This window comes from Tamandua tetradactyla, chromosome 13, assembly GCF_023851605.1.
Source record: "Tamandua tetradactyla isolate mTamTet1 chromosome 13, mTamTet1.pri, whole genome shotgun sequence".
NCBI classification, from domain to species: Eukaryota; Metazoa; Chordata; class Mammalia; order Pilosa; family Myrmecophagidae; genus Tamandua; species Tamandua tetradactyla.
In genome coordinates, this window is record NC_135339.1 from 18,415,638 (window position 1) to 18,432,588 (window position 16,951).

At 45.6% G+C, this 16,951-nt stretch overlaps 1 protein-coding gene and 1 long non-coding RNA gene across 6 annotated transcripts in view; one reads left to right on the plus strand and one right to left on the minus strand.

Annotated features, from left to right (window-relative positions):
• The window catches only part of POLR3A (RNA polymerase III subunit A), a 47,186-nt gene extending 41,687 nt beyond the window's left edge, over positions 1-5,499 (plus strand). For all 3 annotated transcript variants that reach the window (XM_077124779.1, XM_077124780.1, XM_077124781.1), the window contains exons 26-31: positions 168-260; positions 1,383-1,547; positions 2,021-2,185; positions 2,399-2,530; positions 3,661-3,793; positions 4,921-5,499. In XM_077124779.1, coding sequence (XP_076980894.1) covers positions 168-260; positions 1,383-1,547; positions 2,021-2,185; positions 2,399-2,530; positions 3,661-3,793; positions 4,921-5,069 — 837 coding nt within the window. In that variant the 3' untranslated portion in view covers positions 5,070-5,499. The remainder of the gene's footprint in view (positions 1-167; positions 261-1,382; positions 1,548-2,020; positions 2,186-2,398; positions 2,531-3,660; positions 3,794-4,920) is intronic.
• LOC143653640 (uncharacterized) overlaps positions 1-13,038 on the minus strand; it is a 38,061-nt gene extending 25,023 nt beyond the window's left edge. The window contains exons 1-3 of one of the 3 annotated variants that reach the window (XR_013161433.1): positions 12,904-13,038; positions 9,045-9,099; positions 6,070-6,145 (exon numbers count right to left, since the gene is read on the minus strand). This is a non-coding gene — a long non-coding RNA (uncharacterized LOC143653640). Of the gene's footprint in view, positions 1-6,069; positions 6,146-9,044; positions 9,100-9,430; positions 9,597-12,903 lie in introns of all 3 variants that reach the window. The other 2 variants (XR_013161432.1, XR_013161434.1) reach the window with 2 other exon arrangements.
• Between the last annotated feature and the right edge of the window lie 3,913 nt (positions 13,039-16,951).

The window sequence follows — 16,951 nt, forward strand, 5'->3', positions numbered from 1 at the left end:
ACAAGCAAACTGGATCAGCCATCTCAAAAGGAAGACTAAAAAACCAGTTGCAGTTAATTTACCAGGCAGATGAGTCCATATTATCCAGTGCCTTTAAAAGAAAGCAAGTTGGCTGAGCTCTTAGGATAGGAGAAACCTGATAACATTCTGATCTTTTGACACTGCAGATCTCAGAATACATTGAAGAAGTGTTTCTTCCTGATGATTGCTTTATTCTCGTCAAACTCTCCCTGGAACGGATTAGACTTCTGAGACTGGAAGTGAGTCATGTAATTAAATGAGTAAGGGAAGTCATCCTCTGTCCCAGGATAGATACTGATAATCTAGGGCACGAGCTAAGCAAGACAAAGGATGCACTGCAGAAGCTTTTCTTGGGTTTTTGTTTTGTGCTTCTATTGTACTTTCACATTCTCTCTTTCTAAACCTGATCCTGACACACGTACTACCATCTGAAGCCATGCAAGCAGTTAGTTGTAATTTTGTGCAGACCAGGATCCTAGTTCACTTGTAACCCAGTGTCATGGTCGTTGGTCTCCTGGTCCATCTCTGTGTCTGGAGGAACCACGTTGCAGGGCTGTGTCTAGCTCATCAGTGAGTTCCAGCACCCAGCACAACACTGTCTGGCCCAGTGAGTGGTTTTGGATGAGTAGATTACTCGGGCTTGTTCTAGGGCTGTGCATGGCAAGGTTAACAGTTGAAAGATTTTCAGTGTTTCTCACTGAGAGACTGAGATGAAGGTACTGACTGGCCCTTCCTGGCATCTTCCTTTTTCTCTCAGGAAGCTGAAATCTGTGTCAGCCTTTAAACACATTCTGCCAGCCCATCTTCTCAAGTACCAAATTCAGCTGCTGTCCATATGACAATTGACTCAAATTTAGCAGCCAGTTAACCAGTGTGGATACTTCTCTAGTCTGTTCTTTCTGCCTGCTTTGTGATTTGTTTGCCAGATTAGATGAGTGACAGCTAAGAATATAGCATATGAGCAATTGTGGTCACTTCGGGTAAAAGGAAACCCCTGAAGCTTTTGCTGTCCTGGTTGCCAACCTACAGCCTCCTTAGAGTGTCCCGCAGAGGCTGCACGTTGCCATGAATTGGAATGTCGTGCATTTTCAACAGGGACAAAAATTGGAACTGGGATGGGGGTGGAGGGCAGTGAAAAATCTACTTTTTATGAATAAAGCACAGATACATATACAATACGTAAACAGATATACAGTATATCTGCAGTATTAAAATTATATGGTGGGGGGATAGGAAAAAATAATGAAGGGCTTTGTACAGGGAGGGAGCAATAATAAAAAAAGCAGTGGAGGAAGTCCAGAATCAAAGCCTCCAAAGCTGACAATAGCGTGTTGGCCGTGCGGCCACGCCGGGCCCCGCAGGTGAACACAGAGACGGTGCGGTACTCCATCTGCACGTCCAAGCTCCGCGTGAAGCCCGGCGACGTGGCAGTGCATGGCGAGGCTGTGGTGTGCGTCACACCCCGGGAGAACAGCAAGAGCTCCATGTACTACGTGCTGCAGTTCCTGAAAGAAGATCTCCCCAAGGTGAGCTCAGGCGTGCCTGGGGCGTTCGTGTCTGTGAGGGGTGAGGCAGCATTTCCCTGTAGCGTGAGCATTCGGGTGTCACGCAGCCTAGGGAAGGGGGGTCACTGTGACACCACTTTTGTCAGGACTGACACTGAGGACAGTGCCCTGGTTTCTTCATTTCTTCTTTGCCACATCCCTAAGGAATCACACCAGTTTTTATTCCTCTCAGGATCTCTGCCTGTTAGATTCCTGTGCTCTCTCCTCCCACAAAAGGGAACATAAAGGGTGGCACAGGCCCCTGACTTCTCCTTTTCTGCCTCACCCCCAAAACCACACACAGGCACTTTGAGGTTGAGTCTGTTACCTACTAATGATCAAGGGTCACCCCAGGGCCTGCCGCACCAGGTTCTTTGAACTGCTGTGATTTTCCCTAACCTGCCAGCGTGATGGCGTCCTGCCGCCTCTCAAACCCTCTGTGGCTCTGAATCCAGGTGGTGGTGCAGGGTATCCCTGAGGTGTCCAGAGCCGTCATCCACGTTGACGAGCAGAGCGGCAAGGAGAAGTACAAGCTGCTGGTGGAAGGCGATAACCTGCGTGCCGTCATGGCCACCCACGGTGTGAAGGGCACCCGCACCAGCTCCAACAACACGTACGAGGTACTGCTCCCTAGGCAGGGCCACGGGGGCAGTGGGCTGCCTTCCCTCGGGACCACCTGCAGACCCTCAGCTGTGCCGGCACGTTTCTCTGACCCTGCCATTTGGTCTGGTCCATTTCTGGCAAAAGTCTGCAGGGCAGAGGAGGGGAAGTAGAGAGAAGTGGTATCGGCATCCCAGAAGGGGCTGCCCTCACTCATCCCTGGCTCTCTGTAGGTGGAGAAGACTCTGGGCATTGAGGCTGCACGGACGACTATCATCAACGAGATCCAGTACACAATGGTGAACCACGGAATGAGCATTGACAGGAGGCACGTCATGCTGCTCTCTGACCTCATGACCTATAAGGTATGTGAGCACATCCAGGGCTCCCAGCATTCAGCTTATGGAAGGAAGCCGGGGACCTGTTGAGACTTGAGATATCTGTAGAGTGCAGTGTTGTTACTGACCGCCAGTGAGGGAAAATAAGATGTCTCAGCCACCCACACACCAGAGAGAGGGCTCAAGCTGAGTGCTCTGGTAAAATCTCAACTGACAGTGGCCACCTGGTGGCAAACTTTCACACCCCGTCGGTTGAATTAGAAGAGGTGGAGTGTGTTGTTTTTCTTGGTTATAAAGTTTATCCTAAAACAAAGTTTGCCTTTGCCAAAAGCCCAGTATTTTCTGTGGCAAGCCAAGGTGTTTGTTCTCTGTTAGACTCACTTCCCACCTCTTCCATAGCCATTTCCAAGCAAAGAATAAGTTATCGAGATCTGTAGTAAGGGGCTGGGGAGACTTTTCCCCAAAAATGCAGTGCCATGGGCTGTGGCTTTTTGTTATGCATCTCAGACAAAGCCTGAGCTATGAGTACCGAATGGTTAGAAAATAGCTGGGAAGAAATGATCCATCTCCTACCACCCTGAAGTAAAGACTGTCATTTTTATGTCTTTCCTTTCAGCCTTTTTCTTACATCCTTAAATGTTTTTTACTGTAGTTGCAGTACATGTTGTACATGCAGTTTTTATCATGGTTTCTTTCTTAATTTGTAAATATGTTCCACATTGTGACATAGTTTTTATAAATTTACTCTTTTAATGATGACTGTTCTTTTGAATGGAAGTACTTAAATTTACTTAACTCCTTCCCTGCTGTGGAATTTTTTAATTCTTCCTGGTTTTATTCTTTGAGCCATATAAACATCTTCAGAAGTACTCCTTTTTTTTTTTTTTAGCGAGATTCTCAATTCTGGTTTTCAAATTCAAATAATGGTTGTAATTGTTAATTCTTTGTTCCTGAGTAATCTGGTTGAGTGAAAGGTCCCCTCTTGTCAGTGATTAGTGGCCTCATTGTGACAAGATCAACAGATAGCTGCTAAGATCCTTTTTCACCCTGGTGTTGTGATTTAACTTTTGTTCTGCGGAGGGATGCGGTGGGTGTCACTCACCTTGCAGCTTCTGAGAGGGGCCTGGGCGCCTGTGCTCTCCTCTCCCCTGGCACAGGGTGAAGTCCTGGGCATTACACGGTTTGGCCTGGCGAAGATGAAGGAGAGTGTGCTGATGCTGGCTTCCTTTGAGAAGACAGCTGACCACCTCTTTGACGCTGCATACTTCGGGCAAAAGGATTCTGTGTGCGGTATGTCACAGGTGTCTAGGCCCGTGCTCAAAGACGTTTGTGGATACCACTTAGACCATGCTGAGGGCCTGTTGGAGGCGGGAACAAATTGAGTGGGCAGAGCTTTTATTTTTAAAAAATAAAATTAAGATCATTTGAATTGAAACTGATCAGTCTTTTATCCCCAAAACCTGACTAGAGTATCCTTCATCCCCTACCCTCTGCATCTGTTAGGGGCCTCTCTTTGTCATGACAGTTATGAGAGCAAAAAATTTATGGTCCAAGAAGCTTGTGTCTACCCTGGGCCTATAGATTGTTGTAGCCCTTGAAAACTTATAATGAGGGACTTTTAATTCCATAAACTTTTTATTCTGAAATAATTTCAAAGTACAGGATAGTTGCATAAATAATAAAAAATCTATATAGAGAACAATGATGTATCCCTTATCTACCCAAATACCCAGATCGCCAACTTTTAACATTTTGCACACTTACCTTATCATTCTTTCTATCTGTCTCTTGTGCCACTGAACTTGTACTCTGGGTATAGTGGGAAGGTTGCATAGGAGTGGGGCAGAGGTAGCACCTCCAGGAGCAGAAGAGGGGTCCTGCTGTCCCAGTTCCCTGGGAGAGGTGATAGTCACGCTGCAGGTGCCTCCTCCATGCTAGGCACCTTTTAGGCTAAGTATTTCCACAGACCTGAGAGGTGTAGGTATTAAACTCTTCCACAAGATCAGAAAACTACGACAAGCCCCTTTCAAGTCAGACTGCACAGCCCCGTTCTGCACTGTGCCGCCTCCTCACCCCATAGAGTGTGTCTGACGGGGGCACGTCGCTCTCTCCTGGCATGGAGGGTGAGGTTGACTGGAACAGTGAAGGCACTTATCCAGCTCTTGCTTCCAGTCCAGCTGCTGGGCTGTGAGAGGGCCCTGTCCCTTCCCCAAGGCTGCATGGGGTCCCTCCAGTCATCTAGGCACACAAGAGCTGAGCCCAGGTTTCACAGGCACCCCTATTTACAGATGAAAAGTTAAGTAACTTGCCCAAATGTAGCCAGCTGATGTGTAGTAGAGCTGTTTTCTGACTCCTAAGTCAATAGCCTTTCCCTCTGTCTGGAGAGCCTGTCTGATCTCAGTTCTGGTTTGTTTCAGGAGTGTCTGAATGCATCATCATGGGAATCCCAATGAACATCGGAACCGGCCTCTTCAAGCTGCTCCACAAGGCTAACCAGGACCCCAGCCCTCCCAAGAGGCCCCTGATCTTTGACACAAAGGAATTCCACATTCCCCTTGTCACATAGTCCAGGGGAAGAGGAGACTATCCCTGGTTCCAGGCTCCTCATCCTGTCTTGAAAGGGGCTTGAGACCGTTGGCTGTCTTAGTCCTTCCTGGGAGAAAGGTACTGAAGCCCCCAGCCTGTGCCAACCAACAGAGAAGGCCCCAGGGGCCCCCGGGAACAGCTCTTCATCTGCTATGCAGCAGCTCACATAAGTGACACTGGCTGCACCACACTAATTGGGAGAACTGAGGGTGTTTGTTTGTTTTGAAACCTAATCTTTAAACAGCCTGACACCTTTTGCCCAATCTGCCTCATTGGACTTACAACTTGGTCTAAGCCCCACACAAGCCAGGACCTGTTCCCAATTTTTCCATTCTTCAGATAAGCTGGAACCGCTCAGTGTAACATACTCATGTAAATACTGTTACCATTATTTATTTGTTCGGTTTGAAGGATTTGAAATTTTTGTTGTTATTTTGGTTTTACTTTTGAAACCAAGAAAGTGTAAAGGTAGCATCAACACATCACTAGAAAAACTGGTTAAGCAAATGTGACATTTAGAATTTGTAATGGGGCTGAGCCCAGCCCAATGCTATTCTGAAGCATCTCTGGTAGACTGTGGCTTCTCTGTTTTATTTTACTCCCTACCCCTACTAGGCAGGCTTTACCTGCTCATGAGAATCTCACCCATTTCTCATGGCCGGTAGAAGCTATTCCAGAGTTTGGGGCCTGCTGAGATGGGGACAGGATGGCTTGAAGCCTGAAGGGTATACCTGTCAGTGACAAAATTGAGACTGGCCCTCATGGCCCATGCCACCTTGTGTTGGTGTCCATACCCTCCTGGGGTCTGCATTCTTGCTCTGCCTCCCAGGCCCAAGAATATGCAGGGCAGATGCAGAACCAGCAGCCTGAAAAGTACCCCAAAGGCAGTGGTGGGAGAGGGACACCCCCAGGGTAAGCAGGCAGGCGCCAGTTTTGAGGGGTAAAAGGGACACCCAGACAGAGGAAGGAAGGAGGCTCACCTTTGTGGGGAGCGGAGGTGTCAGCTGAAGCTGGGGATGTGCCCCAGTTGGCAGCAGCTTGAAGAGTGTAAATCTCCTGTGACAATAAAGAGCACATGTCAAGACTGGAAGGAGAAAAACAGCAGGATATCCCACCAAGGACCCCTATTTAATTATTTGCTCAGGCTTCTACACAATAACATCCCCATCACTGGAGGAGTTTTGAGGGGGGGTTGTGCAACATAGGAAAGAAATGTAAGTAGCTTGTCTTCTAGAGGGAAGAAGGGGTTTTGCTCCTGGAAACAATGTGTTCTTTGTGCTGAATTTGCTCATTAGGATTGGCCCAGAGCCAGGAAGAAGAAATGGCGATGGCTGCAGCTCCCTCCCTCCCAGAGAACATTCTGTGGAGCCTGTCCCTGTTTCCCTGCCCTGGGCCCCATTGTTCTGACTTCTCCTTCCTCCCGGGTAGCTTAGTTGGGAGTGAGATGATAGTAGAAAGTGGGGATTTGACCCTCCTTTCTCACACTCTGTGCACTTGAGAAGGCCTCCTTCTGAAATGACATTGCTGATTTATCAGCCAAAACCCAACAGATTTGGGTTTGTTGTTGAGAGAGAAGACGGTTTTGATGATTAAAGAAATAGATGTGATAACAGAAAAAGTAGGGAGGCCCAATGAATTCAAGTAATATTTTACAGAATGAGATTCTTTGGGCATTCACTAGATGATTTCCCAGGTTCTGGGTTACTGCTGCTGAAGTACTTAGTGTAGCCATTGGTTCTTAGCCCTGCCTTAGAATTAATGCTTCCTCCCATTCTAATGTGATTTTGAATTATCACTTACCGACATGAGTGATTTGGGCCAACGCTCAAGTTAAAAATTCTATTAAATTCTAATAAACATTGTGGTTTGACCCTCCAGTCTTCCTGCACCCATGAGGTTGATCTGTGAACTTCTCTTGGGACATTAGTGATGTGAAGAAAGTGCCATTTTTCTTCATGTTCAAAGCTCTTGTTTCTTGGAACTGGCTAGTCTGGTTCAAAACAAAGGACTACATCCTTAACAATAATCGATTCCAAGTTTCCACTTGAGACCTCACCAGGGTCACTACCTCTTAGGCCTCTGTGAAGAGTCTCAGCCCCTCACTGCTTGGCCTCATCAGACCCAGTGATCAAACCCAGTGGACCCGAGGGGAAGGGGGATGGGGATTCGAATCGTGGGAGGGGCCTGCGCCCACCCTCTCTGTGTGGAACACTGTGTGCGATAAAGACCCGCATCTAAAAATAAAGCCCCGCTGAGAATCTGCATCACCCGCCCAGGACTCCTTGATTGCCAGGGAGTCTGCAAGGCTTCTGGAATTGTAGATGCAGAGGTGGAGTCTCCTCCTGGTACTGCTAACGCCCCTAGAACCACTGGCAGGCGAGGTGGGCTGGCAAACCCTACTCTGTGTTTCTACTTTTGTTTCATGGCTGGGAGTTAAAATTCTCCCTGCCGTGGTAATCTGCTCTGGCCTTAGCGTTTGGCTTTATGCAAGCCTAAAGCTTAAAGACTAGATAGGAATGTATTCTCCAGGGTGAACTCAATGGAAGGTTAAGATTTTATTTTACTCTGAGCCTGTTTGTAAGAAATGGGAAAAATACATTTACATTCTGCTGCTTCTACTAACAGATACATATTTCTGACTACTGATCTCTCTGACCCTTTGTCCTTTTTTTTTTTTTTTTTACATTTTTGTACAAGGGAATTAAAATAACAGTTTAACTCAGTGACAGCCCCCTGCTTTGTTCAGCAATTCAGAGGTGGGGAAGAGGCATGCATTCTGGAGTTTCTGTCTGTGTCAGAGTTAAATTATGGTGCCATGTTTCTGTTTCTGGGTTTATCCATGTATATTCACATGGATTCATCTCATTGAACCTGCACTATGTAATGATTATTCTTCTGAAATTTTTGCTGTCTCTCGGCAGAACTCTATTTTTCTACTAAAACTCACAGAGGCAGACTTGCTGTATGTAAAACCATAGCAGAGTACCCCTTGTGGGTTGTGACTGGGATATATGTGAGCTTTAACTCCTGAAATAAGAAATTTCCCGTGCCACAAGCTTACCTCTCCAGTTATTGCAAGTCAGCCACGAAGGCTCCCTGCCGCCTTGGGACTTGAGAGAATGAGGAAACGAAGTTGCCTCCTTGACCTGTAGCTAATTCAAACTCAGTGGGGTGCAACTGAAGTTCTCCTAAGCCCATGCACTACAAGTACTACCTGGCCTGAATCAGTGCCTAGCTTAACTGGTCTCTCCATTCATTCATTCGTGCAACAAACATTAAGGACCTACTACATTCCAGGCACTGTTGTGGTACTAGAGTACAGCTACGAACAAAACAGGTAAGTCAGGTACAGCATCTAGAAATAATTATTCAGCAGAGAGGGGTGGAGCAAAGGGGTTCAGGACCAAACTTGGCAAAAACCTGTCCAATTCATCCTGGGGTCAAAGCTACAGAATTTGGGGCCTTGCTCCGGTGGGCAGGCTCAGCACAGGCCTCCCAGGGCAGAGAGGGAGTACCCTCGGAGCCTCTGCAGCCTCCTTGTTCCAAACCCCCCCTACAGGGACCATCATGTCCCTGATCTGGGCCTCAGTTTCTAGTGGGTGTGTCCAGAGTAGAGAATGTGATCCTGCCATCACTAGGAAAGGATGCTACCATCCTCTCCCCACCCCATCATGCTCACAGTGCTAATACGTGGACATGGATGCACAGATAACTGCTAAGCTTCTGCTCTGTGCCAGGCGGTCTGCTGGGGCTGGGAGGAAAGAGGGGCAAGTCAAAGCACATCTGGTGTGGGCAGGCACAGGGCTTCACCTTGGGGCAGCAGCAAATCAGGGTTAAGAAGAGACCACAGAGAACAAGGAAACTTGCCCATAACTCCCTTTTTGCACTTTAAGTAGCGGGAGGGAAATGCATTTATGGATCATTTCTAGGCAAAATTGTGAAGCTAATGACCAACCTGTTAGTGCCGATGTGCAGTCTCTTTATTCTACTAGAAATGGGGATCATGGCCTCTTGAAAAGAAAAAAAAAGTCACCACCTGCGTTTAACTATATTCATATATTGCATTTCTATATATTTTTTGTTTGTATTGTAAAAATTCACATAAAAGTTGTGATGTAAAAAAGAAGAAAGCAGTCCATAGCAAGTCAAGTCCCAACTTCCCCTTTCTGTCTGGTGACTTACTCCTTACCTTACTTTGCTCATTCATAAAATGGGAACAATAGGGTACCCATCTCACAGGGGCACCGTGAGGCTAAAATGTGCTTATGCACGTACCGATCTTAGCATAGTGCACAGCACATAGTAGGCACTCAATCCATTTTGACAATCAAGGGGACTTACTGAGAAACGTGGTTGGTGAATTCAGAGCTAAAAACCAGTCCTCTTGACCCTTTCGGCTTCCCCAGGATGGAGCTGTCCTTTGTGGCCTTGGGAGGTAAGGAGTCCCTAGATAGAAATCCTGACCCACTATCTGCTCCATCAGTGGTTCCTGGGAAGTATTTTTACACTGGAGAGAGAAAGAAGGCTGGTGAAGGAGGCTGACACCTGTGGTGCTGTTGTTGAGGGTATTTTAATTGGAGCCATAAAATAAATGTGATCTCATTTAGAGTCGTGAGAGATTGAGAATAAATGGGATGGATGGATGGATGGTTGGATGGAAAGATGATAGGGATTTTCATATAGAGATATGAATATGGATACATGTATTTATATAGATTATTTTATAGCAGTTTGTCTCATGAGGTAGAACTTAGGTTTTTTTTTCTTTTTCACAGGTTGTCATATAAAAGTCATCAGCAAATATATTAAAAAATTGGTAATAGTGGTTACCTCTAGGGACAGGAAATGGGTGATTGAAGGATAGAAGTAAAAGGATGACTTATTTTTTTAATTATTATTATTAGAACATTTGTAGGTTTACAAAAAATTCATGCAGAAAGTGCAGAGTTCCCCTGTATGGCCTCACACACACAACACACAGTTTTCACTATTAACATTTTGCATTAGTGTGATATCTTTGTTACGGTTGATGAACAAATATTATTATAATTATATTATTAACTATAGTCAGAGTTTACGTTAGGGTTCGCTCTTGGTGTTGTGCAGTTCCATGAGTGTTTGTTTTATTTTTTAATTGTAACATGTATAACAACATTTCTCATTTTAACCACTTTGAAATTATAATTCATCGCTGTTAATTGCCTTTCCAATATTGCGCTGCCGCCACTTCCATCCGTTACCAAAACTTTTCCAAATGGGGACTTATTTCTTTACTCTGTGTTCTACTGTACTTTTCTAATTTTGTGCCTTCTGAAGGTGTTGCCTTTTTTTTTTTTTTAATAATACCTGATGGTCAAGAAGTCTAGTTAGCTTGGTGCAGACTTTGTTCTGGAAAGTACTTGAGTATTCTGCAGTCAAAGTAGTTAAGTGGCCCCTTCCAGAAATATAAACATAAAGTATATAGGCACCAGTTATTCAGGGGAAAGAGAAGTGTTATCAGGACAAGGTGACAAAAAAATATCCAACTTAACACAGCTTTAAATAGATTTTTTTTCCTGACGTAAAAAGCCTAGCCGTAGTTATTCCAGGATTGATCTGGCACTTCCTCAAAATTTTCAGGGAGCTGGGCTTCTTCCAACCTTCTCCTCAGGGGGGTCCCCATCTTCACTCCTCGTGGTTAGCTGACTGTCCAAGCTCCTGGCATTCCAGCCAGGGGACAGCGGGAAGGAAAGGCATAGCACTTCCCTTTAAGGAAAGTTCTCAAAAGTTACTTGATACTTCTGTTTACATCCCCTTGCCCAGAACTTATATAGCCAAACCCAGCTCCAAAGGGGGCTGGAAAATGTAGTTTTGGTTCTGGGTGGCCATGTGCCCAGCTAAAAATAGGGGCTTCTGTCAGCAAAGAAGAAGGAGAGACCTGGAAGTGGGACTGTCAGTCTCAGCCTCTGCTCTATCCAGACTTTTTTTCTTTCTTTTCTTTTTTTTTTGGAGTTGACAAAAGTCCGAATTCCATCTTCAGCTCTTAAAACTGCAGTGTTAAAAAACAAAACAGACAAAATTAAAAAACCAAAAACTGCAGTGCAGGTGAGTTGCCCCAAGCTTTAGGCCTGTGCATTTCCTGGAGGATGACCTAGTAGGCTGGAGAAGCCAAGCTTTGAAGAGTCACATCCCTGTCCCCTTGAGTCTGTTCCTCCATCATGGAAGGAGCCTGACCAGTTCACTTGTCAAACACATCTGGCACTAAGTGACTTGAGATAACATTCCAAAGCTGGGGAACGTATCATAACCACCTGAGGTTCACGTTGAAAAGAAACCATGCTTCCCAGAGGGATGGCACCAGTCTCCCAGGTGTGTAAGACAAGCCACTTATTCAGCCTTCTATAAAACAGTGTTTGGATTAAGTGTTAATTTGCAAACTCGATGACAAATCCACCAGTTCAGCAAAAACAGCCCTGGATTAAGAAATTGAAGATTCAAGCTCTAGTCACCATGCAGGCCACCATTTGCAGCATTGCCTTAAGCATGCTGCCTCCCTTCTTCAGGGCCTCAGTTTTTCAGTCTGTAAAATGGGCATTGAACTCTGCCCTGTCTTTCTGCTTCAAAGCATTGTGCTAAGTATCCAGGAAGCTGGAAGGCTTTGTGGATTGCTTGGCAGGATGTGCTGCCATCATACAGGGAAGAAGACGAGCCTGTTGATATAAGTCTCATCTTCCCAGTTTCCCTCCTACCTCACCCTCTATCCTTTGGGAATGGAGCTGAGCCCCTGACTGTGCCCAGAGACCCTCAGCTCTTGTGTATGTGTGTGTTACAACTTACCCTGGCACCACCTACCCACTTCCCTGCTTTACTGTCCTCTATAACACTTAAACCACCATCTAACCTATATATTTTACTTTGCTTTACTAATTGTATCACCCTCAGTAGAATGTAAACTCAGTGTGACAGGGATTTTTGTTTGTTTTATTCACTGCTATATCCCCAATGCTTAGTACAGGGCCTGGTCTCTAGTAGGTGCTCTAAAAATATTGGTTAAAAATGTTAAAATAAATTTAGTAGATTGAAATGCTAGTGATCAATGAAAGGGAGGGGAAGGAGTATAGTATGTATGAATTTTTTTTATGTTTTCTTTTTCTTTCTTTCTTTTTCTGAATTGATACAAATGTTCTAAGAAATGATCATGATGATGAATATACAACTATGTGATTAAAAAAAGAATGTTCACATTGTATGTTGATTGGTTTTATTAATAAATTTTTTAAATAAATAAATAATAAAATAAAAAATATATTGGTTAAAAGAAAAAACAAACAAAATATTGGTTAACATGATACATAAGTGAGTCAGTGAATTCAGGCTTAACTCCCCTCTTGGAATTTAGAGTCAAATGAGTGAGGGGCAAGGGGAGTGGCGAGGCATTGCTTAGTCGGTACAGAGTTTCTGTTTGCCACGAGGAAAAGCTTAGGGAGTGGGTGGTGGTGATGGTAGCACTATATTGTGAATTAATTAATACCACTGAATTGTAACTTGAAAACAGCTAAAATGGGAAACTTTGAGTCAAAATACTATTACTACCACAAAATGTTTTGTTTTGTTTCGAAAAAAAAAAAGGAGTAAGGCCCAGCAGACGTGGGTTTGAATCGCTGCCCCATCGCTTTCTAGATCCCTCCCCCTTGCCCCGTGCCCTGAGCTTACAGTCCCCGTGTGGGGAAACATCTTAGCGGCGCTTCTCTCTGCTTGAGAACTGCACTGCCGCTTTTCCTCGAACCATCTCACAAAAGGTCCCGTTCCCACTTTGCCCAGAGAGGGCCCCTCACCAGACTAGACCAGGGGGGCGACCCGGCGGGGACCACGGCCTCCTGCCTCCTCCCGTTTTTGCCTGCGGGCTGGGCCCCAGCTCTGGCTCCCTCGCTTAGGAGCCAGCTGGAGCCAAGCGCTCCTCCATATACTACCACGGGTGATTTATTTAAGGGTCTCCAAATAATCACTTAAGTGTCACCATGGCAACCCAAAGAGTTACCATGGAGATTGGAGCAGGAAACGTCCCCATGGAGACCCCTGGGAAACTCTCTAGGAAATCATTACCAGGTGGAGGGGCTCGGGAAGCAGGGGCCAGGCAAATAAGGGGGCCTCAGGGTCTTGTGTGCTGACAAGAGAAGGAGGCTTGAGGGGGCCAAGTAAGAAAGACCAGCTTAGAAAGGCAGGCAAGTTAGTGCTGTCCACAAACTCTAGCTTCCCATATGATAAATAACATCAATTATATGCAGAGAATATATCTGGAATGAAAGACAGGAAACTGGTAACGGGTGGCCCCTGGAAGAGGGTTATAGGAGAGAGGCTTATTTTTCACTGTCTTGTCCTTTGCACCGTTTGAATGTAAATACTAATTTTTCCAAAATTCAAAATAAATAAAAGTTAATTTTTGAGTGTTTATTATGCTGAATATCTTCTATCCTTAAAACAACCCTATAAAGGCAGATATTATTGCCATTAAACAGATGAGGAAACTGAGGTTTGGGAAGGTTCCAAAACTGCCCACTGTCACACAGACCATTGGAATCCAGCTGAGGGCTCTGCAGCTCCCCTAAGGTAGGCTGGGTTCTCTGATCTCAGCCCAGCACTGCCACTCACACACTGGGATCCTACAGATTACCCTCCCCTCTAGGCCTCAATTTCCTCACCTTGCAGAATTGTTTGGTAGTTTGGACTGAAAGGAGGCAAAAGTCCCTGTAGCTCTGACCTCCTGTGACCAAGGCTATGTAGAAGGATGATTTCTGAGGGCTCTTGTCAGGCCCGATCTCTTTCCTTTCCTGTACCTCAGTCCAATCCCTCATCCCCACCCACAGCTGTGGGTGCTCAGGGTTCTGAGGGATGCCCCTAAGGAACTCGGAAGGTCAAACTAGAGGGACCCAGATGCTGCCTGCACAGAGAAGGAGGGGGTGGCAGGAGAGAGGGAGGTAAGTCATCAGGGAAATGTAAAACAAAACCACAGCATGATGCTTGCATGCTATACTCAAAAAGTGATGATATTTAGTGTAGACAAAGATATAGGGCAATAGGAACGCTCATCACTGCTGGTGGGAACAGGAAACAGTGCAGTCACTTTGGAAAACAGTCTGGCGGTTCCTCTAACGGGTAAACCACATGCCCCAGCAATTCCACTCCAAGAGAAATGAAAACATGTCCACACAAAAATCGCACACGAATGTTTATCGCAGCATTATTCATAAAGGCCAAAGAGTGGAAACAATCCAAATATCCATCAACTGATGAATGGTTAAATAAAAGGTGATATGTCCATACAATAATAAAAAGAAATGGAGTTCTGATGAATGCTACAACATGAATGGACCTGAAAAACATTTGGCTGAGTGAAAGAAGCCAGACACCAAAGGCTACATATTGTATGATTCCATTTGTATGGCTGTCCACAGTAGGCAAATCAGGAGAGCTACGCAGCAGATCAGAGGTTGCCCAGGAATAAGGGATGGGGGCATGGGGGGTGGTGTCTGCTGGTGGGTGCAGGGTTTCTTTCTGGGGTGAGGAAAATATTCTAAAATATTGGGGATGGATGCACAACTCCATGAATATACTAAAAGCCACCCCCTAAAAATGGGTGAATTTCATCTCCGTACAGCAGTTACAAAGGGGAAGGGTACAAAACCAAGGTCATGCAAGCACTGAGTGGCCATTCTAGGGGTCTGCCTCATGGCCAGCCTCATTCACCGCCTTCCACTGTCTTTCAGGGAAGCCAAAAGGGCTTCTGCGCAGCAGCCTTGAGGGCTGCTTAGGAAAATGAGTGGGTGCCTAGCGGTGGGGGCTTCGGGTCACGCCCTCTCCCCATTCCTCTCAGCGGGAGCAGCGTTCTTGAGCAAACTGGGGCTGCCTCATGATGTCATTTGGAGAAAAAGGTCCAAAAGGAAAAAAATAAAAATAAAAGCTTGAAAGCCACTGACCACAGCATTGAGAAAGGATGGCAAGGTGATTAAGAACCTGCAATTTAGGGGGTGCAAGGGTGGTTCAGTGATAGAATTCTCGCCTGCCATGCAGGACACCCGGGTTTGATTGCTGGCCCGTGCCCTTCCCCCACCAAAAAAAAAAAAAATCCACAAATGGTGCTGCAATAATAGGATAGTAGCATGGAAAAAGACTGAAATGTGACCCCCCACCTAACAACAACAAAAAACCCTGTGCCTTGGCCTCATTCCGCCCGGTTCCAAGCTTGCCCTCGTGACCTCAGGCAGTCCCTCACCTTTGTGCCTCCCTTACCATACCCATAAAATCAGATTACTAGCTGTGTCCACTCACGACCATTGTACACAAGGTATACGTAGGTTGCGCCTGGCCAAGGGTGCTGTGCCAAGGGCCCGAGTAGGGACCAGTCCAGTCCCGTAATGCCAGCTCTCCCCGCATCCTGCCCAGTATCCTCCTGGCAGGGACGGTTCCTGAGGAACAGCCCCCCGGTTTCCCGACACCACCGTTTGTTATTTTCTTCCCCAAGTCCACAGGCATCCCAGGGCGGGGCTGTGGCATCTCCCACAGTTAGGTCAGCAGTTAGGGCAGCAGAAAAGGTGAACAGGGTTCCTAGGTGGTTCCTGGGAAAGCCCTGGCCTGGGGGGTGCCAGAAGAGGAGGGCAGTCCCGGGGAGGGAAGCAGGAAGGGGGAAGCAAGAGTCGGGGCGGAGGAGTACAAAGTCTCCATGGACAATAACCCAAAGGGTGATTCACGATTCCATCTGGTGGGTAGGATTATTGGGAAATTTTCCTTTCTAAATGATGCATTTCTGTAATGTTTTTTAAGAAAATAATGCATATAATGAGCTTGTATCAGCTGTCAGAGGTTGACATGCCCAATACAATGGTGTGCAAACATGAGGCTGCCCTCCTGGAAATCCTTTCTAGAGAAGAAGACAGAGATTAATCAGATTATAACACATGCACAAGCGATTTTTATTACAAATGCAGTCTTACATGCCATGAGACAGGCGCTGCGAAGGAAAGGAACCTGACTGTAGTCTGGAAGGTCAAAGACCAGCTCCCCCAAGGCAACCAGGTGGGTTCTAGGATCTGGGGCTTGAGTACGGATCAACTAGAGGAAATACTTGGAGGAAGGGGAAGGCAGGAGGCGTTCCTGTCAGAGGGGACAGCCCTGTGGCTGGAGAGGACCTGAAAGCGGGCTTGTGTATCTGGAGCACAAGGAATACAAAGCAAGATGCATTGCACTTAGTTGTCACATCTCTCTAATCTCTCATTTTTCACACTTGCTTAGCCCTTTCTTACACCTTGAAACCAGTGATTTTTTTTTTAGACAGAATAGAAAATATCAGAGTGCGGATATTTAGCAGAACTGTGCACACTGTAACACAAGCTTTTGCATCAGTTATAGCTGTACATGTTCTGGATGTTAATGTAAAATGTATTTTTTTTGCTGACAGTTTTTTTTTAACGAAAAATGGAAAACATTGATATAATCCATGTGTACCAGTTTGAAGCTTTTATGTACCCCAGAAAAGCCATGTCCTTTATTCTTCATGCAATATTTCAGGGTGGGATCTTTTCTTTTCTTTTTTTTTTTTTTAATTTTTTTTTTTATTGTGAAATACCACATATATGCACAAAAGCAACACATTTCCAGTTTGGTATGGACCACAGTTCCATGATTTTTCATTTTTTCTTCCAGCCGCTTCAAGACACTGGAGACAACAGAAAAATCAAAATAATAACGTAGTAGTCAGACACATCTGACAAATCCCACCTTCTCTGTTATACTCAGCCCTCTCCTCAAAAAACATATGTACACAAAAACAACAAATTCCAAAGTACATCGCAACAATCAGTTGTAGAACAGACTCCTAGAGTTTGATAT